The sequence below is a fragment of the Ovis aries genome, chromosome 24, assembly GCF_016772045.2.
Source record: "Ovis aries strain OAR_USU_Benz2616 breed Rambouillet chromosome 24, ARS-UI_Ramb_v3.0, whole genome shotgun sequence".
Classification (NCBI taxonomy): domain Eukaryota; kingdom Metazoa; phylum Chordata; class Mammalia; order Artiodactyla; family Bovidae; genus Ovis; species Ovis aries.
In genome coordinates, this window is record NC_056077.1 from 4,611,301 (window position 1) to 4,625,106 (window position 13,806).

Here is a 13,806-nt window from a genome sequence, read left to right on the forward strand (position 1 = left end):
TGTGGATGGACATGAATTTTGGGGCAATCCACTACAAATATCGTCTCTGGGCTTTTCAAAGTGAAAGTGCCATTGAAGCCAGCACCTGTTACACTTTTTGATGTCCTTGTTCAAAATTAAAATGTTAAAAATTCATATGTATTGATCAGGGCAAGTGCTCGAGTCTCCTGAAAAACCGGTTGGCACACTTGCTTTCAATATATAGTCGATCTTTGTTCTTCATGGATTCTGTATTTGTGAATTTGCCTGCTCATTAAAATTTACTTTTAACCCACAGATCAATGCTCAAGGTGCTTTCACTGTCCTTCATGGACGGAGTGACCAAAAGTGTGCGTCCCTTCCCACCTGAGGCCTAACAGTCCTGCCTCCCTGCTTCAGCTCCTCCTCCAATGAGTCTCCTTTCTGCAGTCTATTTAGTGCCATTACTTTTTTGTGTGTTTTTGCATTTTGTGCTTTTTTTGTGTGTTGATTTTGAGTCATGGGAAAGTGCTGTGCTCCTAAGTGCAAGAAGGTGTGATGTGCCTTACGGAGAAAATTCATGTTCGATAAGCTCCTTTCAGGCACGAATTACTAATGAATCAACAACATAAATTAAACAAGATGTCCTCAAATAGAAACACACACAAAACAAAGTTAATACTGGTCGACTGACAAAAATGTCATGGCCAGAGGCTGGCAGGAACTTAACCTCCTGTCTCCCCCAGTAGAAGTGGTTCTGTGTTTCCTGATTCAGTATTTGAGGTGACTTTATAGAAATTAACTACTGCAAATAATAAGAATTAATTGTATGTATATAATATGTATAAAGTATTAAACTTCATATATATATATATATATATATATATATATATACAATATATATAGTATGTTATATATGGGCTTCCCTAGTGGCACAGAAGGACGGTAAAGAATCTGCCTGCAATGCAGGAGATCTGGGTTCAATCCCTGGCTTGGGAAGATCCCCTGGAGAAGGGAGTGGCTGCTGCTGCTGCTGCTAAATTGCTTCAGTCGTGTCTGACTCTGTGCGACCCCATAGACGGCAGCCTACCAGGCTCCCTGGTTCCTGAGATTCTCAAGAACACTGGAGTGGGTTGCCATTTCCTTCTCCAATGCATGAAAGTGAAAGTGAAGTAGCTCAGTCATGTCTGACTCTTCGCGACTCCATGGACTGCAGCCCACCAGGCTCCTCCGTCCATGGGATTTTCCAGGCAAGAGTACTGGAGTGGGGTGCCATTGCCTTCTCCGAGGGAGTGGCTGCCCACTCCATTTTTATGGCCTGGAGAATTCCATGGACAGAGGAGCCTGGGGGGCTACAGTCCGTGGGGTAGTAAAGAGCTGGGCATGACTGAGCGACTTTCGCGATATATATAGTGTGTTATATATATAACAATATGTGACTGAGCGGCTGACCGTGCACGTATAGCATAACGCATCCTAAGCATTACGTAATTCTGTCTCCGGTTTGTCCCCTCCTCCCTCCCCCCACCCCAAAGACGGCCGCCCACTGTACATCCTGCGTCTGGGCCACATGGACACCAAGGGCTTGATGAAGGCCGTGGGGGAGGAGGTGCTGCTGCAGCACGTGAGTTGGGGTCCCCGCTCCTGGGAGCCCCCACCCCGGGGTTGCCCACGGCCGGAGCACCAAGAGGACGTTTGCCAGCCGCTTCTCTGCCTTCTAGATTCTTTCCGTCAACGAGGAAGGACAGAAGCGGTGTGAAGGGAACACGAAGCAGTTTGGCCGTCCCATCAGGCAAGAACTCGGGCTGGGGGGGTGGGGGCACTCCCTCCTAAACAGTAAAAACAGCCAAGGTTCACTGGGCATGGATGCCTGCTAGATGCTTCACAGAGATGCCCTCCCCTAATTCTTACAGTGACCCTAATGAGGCAAGGTGTCCTTGTTCTTTATGGAGGGGGAAACCAAGGCTGAGAGTGGTGACGTCATCCAAGGCTCCTGAGCGGGGGAGGGGCAGAGCTGGGGTTGGAACTTGGTCCCGGCTGGCTTGGGCTCATGGGTTTTCTGCCTGTGCCACGCAGCCTCCTGGACTTGGCTTTTTGAGGTCAGCTCTCCCACCCCCAAGATCCACCCTGGCTGTCTCCCAGGAAGGTGAACCTCTCAGGTGTCAGAGCTCATCCAATGACCCACTGCCCCCTCTGGCTGCCCCCAAATCCTATTCCTGAGTGGAGTTTCCCACGCCAGTCCTCACAGGGGTGTCACCCCCCAAAGGCACTTAACCTTTCTGAGCTGGGGCTTTCTCTTCTGTAAACACTTCTAGGGTTTCCTTGCATGCATGCTAAATCGCCTCTGTCAAGTCCGACTCTTCGTGATTCCATGGACTGTAGCCCGCCAGGCTACTCTGTCCATGGGATTCTCCAGGCAAGAATACTGGAGTGGGTTGCCATGCCCTCCTCCAGGGATCTTCCCGAGCCAGGGATCGAACCCAGGTCTGTTGCGTCTCCTGCATTGGTACTTTACCACTAGTGCCACCTGGGAGGCCCTAGGGCTTCCTTATGGCTTATCAAAAAGAATGACTTCAGAGGGGATACCAGGGATTCCCTCACAGCTAGTCAGTAAAGAATCTGCCTGCAATTTGGGAGACCCGGGATCGATTCTTGGGCGGGAAAGATCCCCTGGAAAAGGAAATGGCAACCCACTCCAGTATTCTTGCCTGGAGAATCCCATGGACAGAGGAGCCTGGCGGGTTACAGTCCATGGGGCACAACAGTTGGACACGCCTGAGTGACTAAACCAGCACCAGCACCAGTGGTGACGCAGCTACCCTGGCGGCTCAGACGACGAAGAATCTGTCTGTGATGCAGGAGACCTGGGTTTGATCCCTGGGTTGGGAAGATCCCCTGGAGGCGGCCATGGCAACCTATTCCAGTTTTCTTGTCTGGAGAATCCCATGGACAGAGGAGCCTGGCAGGAGACAGTCCATGGAGTCACAAAGAGTCAGACAGGACTGAAGCGACTTAGCACGCAGGCACCTCTTTTCAACAATTATTAGTAACACATTGCTGACGTCTTGATGAGGACTCTGCCGACATCATTCAGCCCTCAGGCACTTGAATCTGGGCACTCCAGCCTTGGTGTGCACGCTGAGAACCCCCATGCCATGTGCCCTCCCTCCTGGGGGGAGGGCCCACGAGAGTGTCCTGCGGTCCCTGCCCCAGCGGCTGCCTCACTGAGACTCACCGTCCGTCCCTGTCCAAGGGCCCCTGGGTCCCTGCGGACGGTGCTGGGGGCTCTGAGGGGTGGGGGTGGCAGAATGAGGTGGAGTGAGGTGGGCCTCTCTGCCACAGCTCCTGGACCTGCCTGGTGGACCTGGAGGGTCTTAGCCTGCGGCACCTGTGGCGGCCAGGGGTGAAGGCCCTGCTGCGTATGATCGAGGTGGTGGAGGGCAATTACCCTGAGACCCTGGGCCGGCTGCTCATCGTGCGAGCCCCCCGCGTCTTCCCCGTGCTCTGGACGCTGGTGAGAAAGAGCAAGGAGCCTGAGATGGGAGAGGGTCCCTCTGGGATCTGCCTGTCCGGTGATCCTGTGTCAGTTTTTCTCAGTAACGGCTTGACTAAGGTTTAGTTCATTTCCCATAAAGTTCACCCCTTCTGGGAGTGCCCTGGTTGCCTAGTGGTTAGGGTCCTGGGCTTTCACCACCATGGCCTGGGTTCAATCCCTGGTCGGGGAACTGAGATTCCGCAACCCCTGGTCAGAAGCAGCACTCACCCAGCTGGCTCTGGTGGGGGTGTGACCCACTCTTAGGAGGGTGGGCAGGATGGAGCGGCCCCAGGGGCTGGCCACTGCTGCAGGCCCTGACCACCCCGGACAGACAAGAGGAAGGGATGTCCTTGTTACGAGAGCCCCGTGAGGGCTGGCACAGGTGAGAGGGGGTACTTCCAGGAGCACTGGAGCAAGGAGGGAGCGGGGAAAGCAGTACCCACCTCCCAGTGCCTACACCACCCCTCACTGGCCGCAGCAGATGAGAACCAGCTTGCTGGGCCCACAGGGACCACCTCTCGGGATAGGGTCTGAAGCAGTGTGACCCACCCAAGTGGGATTTCTAGCTCCCCATTAATCTCCTGCCTGCGGCATTGGCCTGTGCTCTGGTCTGCCAAGCGCCTGGTTATCCACCTCCCTCCTTCCTGCCCTGCCTTCCCCAACTATTCACTGAGTCAAACACCACCCCAGCCCTGGGACACTGTGAAAAACCAACTAACACGCAGCTTAGAGTTCAGTACTGAAATACTTTCCATCCTGGATAAACAAAACACGTTATCCACACAATGGAATATTATTCTGCCATGAGAAGGGAGTTCTGGTTCACACTACGACGTGGATAAGCCTTGAAAACATGAGGCTCAGTGAAAGATGCCAATCACAGAAGGCCACACGTCGTGGCATTCCCTTTCTGTGAAATGTTCAGAACAGGCAAATCATAGAGACGGGAAGCATATTGGCAGTTTCCAGGGCCTGAAGGGGAAGGAGAGGGGAGTGACTGCTGGCGGATCTGGGGTTTCCTTCTGGGGGGATGAAAATGTCTTGGATTTAGAGGTGATGGCTGCACAGCATAGTGGATGAACTGAATACCAGAGGACTGTTCACTTTAAAATGGTTAATTCTGGGATTTCCCTGATAGTCCAGTGATTAGGACTTGGAACTCCACTGTAGTGGGTTCAGGTTTGATCCCTGGTCGGGGAACTAGGATCCTGCAAGCCTTGCAAGGTGGCCAAAAAGTAATAATAATAAAATAAAATAGTTAACTCTATGTTCTGTGAATTACACCTCAATTAAAAAGCAATCTTTCCATCTTGCCTTATCTCCCCCGTTTCAGATCAGCCCCTTCATCAACGAGAATACCAGGCAGAAGTTTCTCATCTACAGCGGCAGCAATTACCAGGGCCCCGGAGGCCTTGTTGATTATCTGGACAAAGATGTGATTCCTGACTTCCTTGGGGGAGAGTGCCTGGTGAGGCCCCAGTGAGCCCTCCGCGCCCACAGCGGAGATGGTCTGTGGCCTCAGGGAGACGTGGCCGCAGGTGGCAGAAGGCTGGGGGAGGGCAGACCCCTTGTGCATGCTCTGAGCTGGGGAGGACCCTGTTGACTCTTTGGAGGCAGAGCTGGTCTTAGAAGCTGCCCTTACGAGAGGTGACTCCTCTCTGAAGGAGGGACCTTATGCTGATGCTTTCAAGCAAAGCTGAAGTTTCCCGGAAGCTCAGAGACCAGGCCAGTCAAGGGCTTACTCTTCTGAATCCCCATCCAGTAGGTTGCCAGGCAGAAGTTAGCATTTAGCTGCTGACTTTGCAGCCTCTCCTGCAAGGGGAGGAGACTCAGATGTGCCAGCGGCCTGGACCCAGGAGCTAGTGTACCCAAAGGGACTTCTTTATTCCCAACTTACAGCTACACGGCAAGGGATGATCAGGCAACAGGTTCCAGGAGAGGTGCCCCCAGACCCTTTTTATTGCTCCCCCTGGGGGTGAGGCAGGGGGTGACCCTTATCTCATCTGATGTGGGAGGGCAGTCCTTTCCCTTCTCCAGCAGAAATCTCAAACAGGACTTCCCTTGTGGTCCACTGGTTAATAATCTGCCTGCTAATGCAGAGGACATGGGTTTGATCTCTGATCTGGGAAGATTCCACATGCCTCAGAGCAACTAAGCTTGAACTCCGCAACAAAAGAAGCCACTGCAACAAAGAGTAGCCCCTATTCGATGGAACTAGAGAAAATCCACACACAGCAGTGAAGACCCAGTGCAGCCAAAAATGAATAAAATCTCAAAGAGCAATCCTGCATGCTGTCAGGGTTAAAAAATAAAAAGAGAGAGAGAGAGACATTTCCTAGAAATTTTGCCAAGCTTGCCAGGTCTCTCCGATCGTCAGGCTCTGTATGCATGTTGTAAGTGTGGTTTCAGGGGTCATAGAGCGCCTTCCTCTGGGTCAGCCAGGCCTGGCTGGGCCCTGACTGTCACCCGGTGTCTTTGTCCCCCAGTGTAATGTCCCTGAAGGAGGACTGGTCCCCAAGTCCCTGTATCTGACGGAAGAGGATCAGGAGGATGAAGACCAGCTGCGGCAGTGGAGAGAGACGTACCACTCGGCCAGCGTGCTCCGCGGGGCCCCCCACGAGGTGCTGGGGTCCCGGCCTGGGAGGGCCCGCTGGGCTGGGTGTCATCTTAGGTCAGGGACCTTGAAGCAGAGACTGAGATGAGGGTTCTTGTGCCCATGACTTGTAGAGGATCAGCCTCAGGAGAAACCCTTAAGGAGGGTGGTGTGTGTGCTAAGTCGTTTCAGTCATGTCCAACTCTTTGCCACCCTATGGACTAGCCCGCCAGGTTCCTCTGTCCATGGGATTCTCCAGGCAAGAATACTGGAGTGGGTTGCCATTTCTTCCTCCAGAGAATCTTCCTGAACCTGCATCCCTTACGTCTCCTGCATTGGCAGGCGGGTTCTTTACTACTAGGGACAGAAGCTAAGCCAAGAGCTGGCTGCAGCCGTGGTCCAGCCCAGTCTGATCCGAGGGGAGAGCGGTGCAGGGGGCTGGCCTCGGTACCCACACATCAGCCTGTCATTGGCTGTGGTCACTCTGGCACAGGGAATCATCCCAGGTGATTCAGACGGAGGTGGATCTGTTTGTCCCGAGCAATTCTTGGACTTGGGGTGGGGAATAGAGACCAGGGTGGGCACCCAGACACCTGCAGCTGACTTCCGCATCCCAGCCCCCTCCAGACTGGACATTCAGACCTCACCTGTCACCTGTCCCCTTGCAGGTCACCGTGGAGATTCTGGAGAGGGAGTCAGTCATCACCTGGGACTTCGACATCCTCCGCGGGGACGTGGTGTTCAGTCTGTACCACGCCAAGCAGGCGTCCACGCCCAGCCCCCGGGAGCCTGGGGCCAGGGCCGACGGGCAGCTGACGGACAGAGGCTGGGCCCTGGGTGCAGATTTCAGCTGCGTGGAGGCCCCCCTCATCTGCCGGGAGGGGGAGAGCATCCAGGTCATCTCTTGGGTCATTTATTCATTCATCACGATCACGCAGGACCGAGTGTCTGCTGCATGCCAGGGTTCTGGGGGAACAGCAGTGCACAGATTGGACCCGGTCCCCGGCCTCAGAGACCCTGCAGGACAGTGGGGGAGAAAGACAGATGCAGGCAGGTCTGAGACCTGGCACCCCAGGGCCCCGGCTTCAGCGTCCTCCTGAGACTCTTGTCAGAGATGCAGGTTGCTGGCCCCATGCCGCGTGGGCGGGCTCAGAAGCCCTGGGCGCTGGCCTGGTGTCTGCCTGCTTCACGTCTGCCTGGTCTCCTGATGCGCAGTCATGTTTAGCACCCACGCAGCAGGGAGACTGTAGGTCTGGAAACAGCACTTGGGGACATGCCACCAGAACTTGGGCCACCCTGCTGACCACCTTCCCCCCACACTCCATGGTGCGTGCAGGTCAGCATCACTGGCCCCAAACACACACACACACACACACACGCACACACACACACACACATGCGTGCGCGCGCTGGTGAGCAGTGGAGATCTTGCTGGAGGTGTCATAGGAGAACTGGACAGATGACTGTCACATCACACACCAGCATCTTCTGCCCCCGGGTCCCACTGAGCATCAGCCCTTTTACAAAGTTGCTCTTCTCATAAAGACTGACACCCTCCTATCTGGCTGTCCCTCCGCCCTCAGCAAACTGTAAACACCTTTAAGCTCCCTCTGTGTGTGTGTAGTCTCAGTTGCTAAGTCATGTCTGACTCTTTGCGATCCCATGGACTGCATCTTGCCAGGCTCCTCTGTTCATGGGATTCTCCAGGCAAGGCTAGAATCTCCAGGGGAATCTTCCCGACCTTGGGATCGAACCTGCATTTCCTGCATTGGCAGGCAGGTTCTTTACCATCTGAACCAACTGGGAAGCCCATACACCCCTTTCTCCAGGTTTCCTCAATTTGCAAATCCCACTCAGCAGGACGAAGGCCCAAGAAAATCCAGGTTTTTAACCAAACCACACCTCTGTAGTTCCTGCAACCCCTAGGCCCTGATTTCCCTGCCAGATTAAAAGGGAGGCTCTCAGTTGCCATGGATATGGGGTAACAGCAGAGGGGAAGCAAAGGTGACTTTGGGACACGCCAAAAGGAAGGATTTGCTGGCGGGCTGGCTTAGAAAGGGGCCCCCCTCCCCGGGCGGACCGGGGCCTGAGGCTTGGCTGCTGTGTTTCAGGGCTCCCACGTGACCCGGTGGCCTGGCATCTACCTGCTGCAGTGGCGAGTGCACAGCCCCCCTGCCCACGTGGCCTGCAGCCTCCCGGGCGTAGACGATGTGCTGACGGCCCTGCACAGCCCCGGCCCCAGGTGCAAACTGCTCTACTACTACGAGGTGCTGGCGTCTGAGGACTTCAGGTATGGGGCCCCCCGACTCCCCACCCCCACCGCCGGGCCAGGCCTGCAGCACGCCCGAGGTCCCTTCCTTCCAGGCTGGGGGCACTGCACTCACCTCCTCTACTTGCCCTTGAGCTTCTCTTGGGCTGGGGCTCTGACGTGGGCACTGATAAACTTCCCAGTGGCTCAGCCCCTTATCATGAGCGATCGTATCACTCTTCTGCTTCAGCCTCAGCTGCAGAAACTTCCCTTCAAATGAAACCCCAGACAGAGGCCCAACACACCAGACTGATTGGGTGGGCGGGAGAAGAGGGGCCTGAGCCCTCTTATTTGTACCTTCCCTCACTCCTAGAATTCCATCAAACTGGGTTTGGACTGCTCTAGAACATTCTAGAGTTATGGCTCACAGACAACTCTCCCCCAGTGTTGCTGACAGAGAGACAGGGAGGTCAAGACCTCCAAGCACTTCCGGCTTGCTCTGTGACCTCAGGCAAGTCACTTTACTTCTCTGAGCCCCAGCTGTTAGACGGGGACCACTGGATCCCCTACGTCATGCAGTTGTCCTGAGGATAAGATGGGTGGGGGAAGTCTGTGCATACAGTAAGCACTCAATAGTGGTTTCTTCCAGGCCTTGTGTTTTATCTTAAAATTTTTTTTAAATTTATTTAATTGGAGAATAGTTACTTTAGAATATTGTGATGGTTTTTGCCATACATCAGCATGAACCGGCCACAGCTTGTGTTCTATCTTTTAAAAACAAATGTGATTTTGCATCCTGCCTTATGACATGGCTGTGTCAGTTTCCTTCTAAAACTGACGCTTCAAATTCTTCTGTTATTGTCCAGTTGCTCAGTCATGTCCGACTCTTTACCATGGAGTAGATTTGAAGCTCCAAGAGGATGTCAGGTCTGGACCTACATCCCAGGTGGAGCTGCAGGGATTCTAGGGGCACGTGTAGCCAGCACAGGATATGCTGGGCCGGGAATTTCCTGGCGGTCCAGTGGTTAGGACTCTGTGCTTTCACTGCCTAGGGCTTGGGTTCAATCCTTGGTCAGGGAACTAAGAGCCCACAGGCCATGAGCAAAAGAAAAAAGAAAGGAAATGCTGAGCCAGTATTTTTACCCCAGAGGGAGACCCCACAGTGTGTCAAAGGGTGGTGTTTCCCTGTTTGGGAGATGGCCTGTTTTGGCCACTGGGCCTCAGTGGGGGGGAGAGAGACTGAGGCCCAGAGGGACTCAGACCTGTAGACACATGTATCAGGGACTTGCTGCCTCCGGGACAGCAAGCGGAGGCCAAGGGGTGGGCTGGAACTGCTTGCCAGCCTGTCTTGTCTGGTCAGTGTGGGGGAACCTGCTGCCCTGACCCTCAATAGCCTCGGGAGAGTCCTAGGTCAAGGCTGCCCTTGGTGAGCAACTGGTGGTCCTAGAGGGGCCAGGCAGACGGGGTCCGCCATCCTGAAGCAGGAGACCACATAGCCACACAGGAGCGGTGATGATGCCAGGAAGGTCCTCGCCCCCCGGTCACAGTCCAGGAGGTGCTGGTGGCCTGAACACAGAGCTGTCGGAGCCCAGGACCAAGGCAGGCGCAGGGCGGGCGAGGGTGCAGGGCTTTGGGGGAGGCTCTGGGAAGTGACGCTGGAGTTGAGATCTAGGCCATGCGCACATGGTCACATGGCTGTGGGGGAGGGGCTTGTCAAAATGCAGATGGCTTAGCTCTTGAGGCATCTCCAACAAGCTCCAGGAGACGCTGCGCTGCTGGTTCCCAGACCACACTTTGAGGAGCTAGGCCCTAAGTCTGTATCCTCCAACCCGACAGCTACTAGCCAGAGAGAGCAATTTAAACATAGCGATTAGAACTAAATAAAATTAAAAATTCAGTTCCTTGGTCACACTAGTTGCATCTCGAGTGCCCAGCAGCCCCACATGGCCCATGACAGCCGTGCTGGAAGGCGCGGTTATGGGACGCGTCTGTCATCACAGGAATGTCCCCTGGATGGTGCTGCTCTGTGGTCTGGGTGGCATTTGACTGGACAAAGTAGGTGGGAGAGAAAGGCTTCCGGCAGTAGGTGCAGACACAAGGTCCCGAGACAGGGGAGGCGGGTGTTGGAGGAGCTGAAAGGAGGCGGAGGGGTGAGGCTGGAGATGACGGGGTGCCCTCTGGGCCATGCTGGGCCCCTGGGTCAGTGAAGCCCCTCAGAGGTGGGTGGCTCGCCTGGGAAGGAAGGCCCTGCAAGGCAGTGGGCCAGGCTTCACGTCTCATCACAGTCTCACCTGCTTTTCCCTCTGCACTTGCCCTCTGCACCCAGGGAGGGTTACCAGCCTTGTGGGAAGAGCCCTGGGGCTTCATTGGCATCATCCTCAGCTTTCCCACCGCTCCCAGTGGCCCCAGGGCCGGGTCACCACCAGAAGGCAACGTGTGTGTCCTTCCTCCCTAGGGGCTCCATGTCCAGCCTGGAATCCTGCACCAGCCGCTTCTCTCAGCTCAGCGCCGCCACCTCCTCCTCCTCGGCACCATCCCACAGCAGCTCCCTAGTGTCCAGGTAGTTGGGACCGAGCCCCGTGGGGCAGCCTGCTCGCCTCCCACGTCCCCATGTGTCCACGAGGCTGTGTGGCCTGCAGCCCTGGGTCTGGACGCTGCCAAAGTTGGGCTATCTGGAGGCCCCCATTGGCTCTTGGGGTGTCGAGGACAGAATCATCTATGACCGGGCTTCGAGTACAAAAAGGCAAGGGGTGGGCGGACCCCATTCATGTCTAGGGGCTCAGGGAAGTTGTCGGGCTCAGTGCCCCCCTCCATCTCTGGTCCAGCTTCCTTGGGGTGGCCTCCTTCTCAGGCGACCCCGGCACTGTTAGTTTCCCTCTTTCCCTTTCCCGCAGCTCAGCTGCAGAAGAGAATCTGTCTCCTGACCAAGTTCCATCCAGCCTCCCAGAATTTAGTCTTATCAGCCTGCTTGAGTCCCAGGGTAGTCCCTGAACCAATCACGGTTGCCAGCGGGGAGCAGAGAACACTGATTGGCCTGCAGGGTCTGTGTTCAGTCTGGACCAATCACTGGGGAGGAGGTACAGTGAGGGCCCGCCCAGACCACATGCTTGTCCCCACCACCTGGTCTGAAAAGCACAAGGTGGGTTCTTCCAAGACTCTTAGGGTTCCCCTCCCTAAGAAGCAGAAATGATGGGTGTACACCCTAGCATCTAAGCCTACAGTGATGCCCTGGGTCCCAGGATATGCTGGCGAGCAGTTATATAAGTTACAGGCTCCACTCTCTGTGGGGAGCCACCCACCATGGACGTGAAAAGCATTTTCACAGCATGTGGCTGGAAGGTCTAATCCTGACCACCCCAGTGGAAGGCCCAATGTTTTTGCTGAATTCCAGGCAATGATGAAGCAGTTCTGGTTATCTTTATGCACTGGGGGCAAATCTGATCCTTAGTACCAGCTGCAATATTGAAAGACTCTCCTTAAGTTCCTGCATGGGAGGGGCATGGGTCTGAGGACATTTCTCCTTTCATTCCCTGGGCCTGCAAACAGGTAACAGGTCAGAGGTCATCACTGGCATCCTGCAGTCTGATCTGACCTGCCTTTAGTGTTTTTGGTTTTTGCCTTAACAGGAGCAGTAAGGAGCCTTATGCCTCTCTTTTTGAGAGCCTGCTCTCCTCATCTCCCTCAGGAAAGCCCCAGCTCAAACAGGCTTACTTAAGCACCAAAGGGTAGCAGTAGCTGGGATGCGCAGCTTCAGGTATGCTGCAGGTATGGCTGCATCCAGGAGCCCTCAGTGGCCTTAGGCTCCTGTGCCCATCCTCAGCCTCGCCTAGGCCTCTTGCCTCTGTGTCAGTTTGCATGCTGACCTTGTTCTCTCCTCAGCTGGAGGGAAAAGTGACTGCTGGCAGCCCCTAGCCTACAACCACAGGGCTCTCCGTTTCTAAGGCAGAGAGAGACTCTCCATCTCAAATCCCAGGGAAGGCTCTGACTGGCCCTAAGCAGGTCATGTGGTCACTCCTGTGGACATATTGGCTGAGCAGCTGGGAGCCCTGGGATTGACATTTCTTCCAGAAGCCACAGAGGGGTGGGGGAGGGCCAGTCACCCAATGGAGAAAGAGAGGTGGGCCAAGGAGCAGCAGGTGGCCACACTGGCATCTGCTACGGTTTCCCTCCTGTGCTGGAGCATCAGCAACCAACAGCTACCCTTCTTAACCCTTCAGAGGCTTGGGATTAAAAATCCAAGGAAGGAGATGCTGAGCTCTTGGCTTCTCAATTTCCCCAAACCTCAGGGCTGGAAGCCCCCTGGGTATGGCTTCTTTCTCCATCTTGTTCATTAGCCTATTGTGGCCAGGACACAAATGACCCTTTAGCAATAGGACCTGCCCAGGCACTGAGTTTAGGAGCCTGAGTCTTAAAATTTCAACAAGGTGGGATTCGAGGCCCAGCCATCCTTTCACACGAGCTGTGTGACCTTCAGCAGGTGACTTAACCTCTCTGTGCCTCAACATCCTCATCTGTAAAATGGGGATAGAATAGTGCCTACCTCATTCTCTGGGTTGCAGTGGGACGAAATGAGAGTGGATTGAAGTCCTGGGCCCGGCGCCCAGCACACGGAAAGCTCTTAATAAAAGTAGGTGGTTATTCTGATAGTTTAATGCTTCTCATCCAAAGACCCGACTCCATCCTGTGAGAACACCCATCACTATCATACTCGCCATGCATCTGGAGGGAAGCATGGATGCTGTTGCCTTCTGGCTTTCCCTTTGCAGAAACTGCATTCTCCGGGCACGTCCACTTGTCTAGAAGGGCCTCATTCCGAGTAGTGCTTCCCTCAATTGGCTATACGATGGTCTCCCCACAGGTTGAAATAAGGGGAATTTGAGGCTCCCTCCCACCCCACCCAAGCCTGTGTCTGGAATTTCTCCCCCTGTAAAGTGAGCTGATCACACAGTCTGTCTCAGCCAGGAAAACACGGCATTCCTTGTTCACCTGATCGTTTGCTCCGACTGGAAGCATTAAATGCACCTGAGTGTTTGCTCCGACCAGAAGCATTAAACGTTTTAGATTTGGATACCCCTCTGTTGTCTGTTGCCTAGGAGGTTTCCCTGGGTTTGTTCAAGAATAACTCAGCTGTTGTTTAAAAGACTCAAGAGCGTGTTTAACAGGGACCACACTACCCTCAAGGGGTTGCAGATTGGTTTTTGGAGAAATTAGGGGGAACACAAAAAAATCCCATGTTTAATATAGAAGCACAGACATACTGTATCAGTTTCCTAGTGCTGACAAACCAAATTACCGCAAACTTGGTAGCTTAGAACAACAGAAATGGATCCTCTCTCAGTCTGGAGGCCACAAGTCTGAGATAAATGTGTTGGCTCCCTCCCATGGCTGTAGAGAAGGATCCTTTCAGTTTTGGGGGATGCCTGGTGTTCCTTGGCTTGTGGCCACATCACTCCTGTCTCTGCTTCTGCAATT

At 54.4% G+C, this 13,806-nt stretch overlaps 1 protein-coding gene across 1 annotated transcript in view; it reads left to right on the top strand.

Moving 5' to 3' along the window:
• The window catches only part of SEC14L5 (SEC14 like lipid binding 5), a 38,098-nt gene extending 24,694 nt beyond the window's left edge, over positions 1–13,404 (top strand). Inside the window, exons 9-16 of the mRNA XM_042239950.2 lie at positions 1,494–1,582; positions 1,680–1,750; positions 3,301–3,472; positions 4,827–4,961; positions 5,980–6,114; positions 6,755–6,982; positions 8,198–8,376; positions 10,790–13,404. Of these exons, the coding sequence (XP_042095884.1) occupies positions 1,494–1,582; positions 1,680–1,750; positions 3,301–3,472; positions 4,827–4,961; positions 5,980–6,114; positions 6,755–6,982; positions 8,198–8,376; positions 10,790–10,898 (1,118 nt within the window). The 3' untranslated portion in view covers positions 10,899–13,404. The remainder of the gene's footprint in view (positions 1–1,493; positions 1,583–1,679; positions 1,751–3,300; positions 3,473–4,826; positions 4,962–5,979; positions 6,115–6,754; positions 6,983–8,197; positions 8,377–10,789) is intronic.
• The last annotated feature ends 402 nt before the right edge of the window (positions 13,405–13,806 follow it).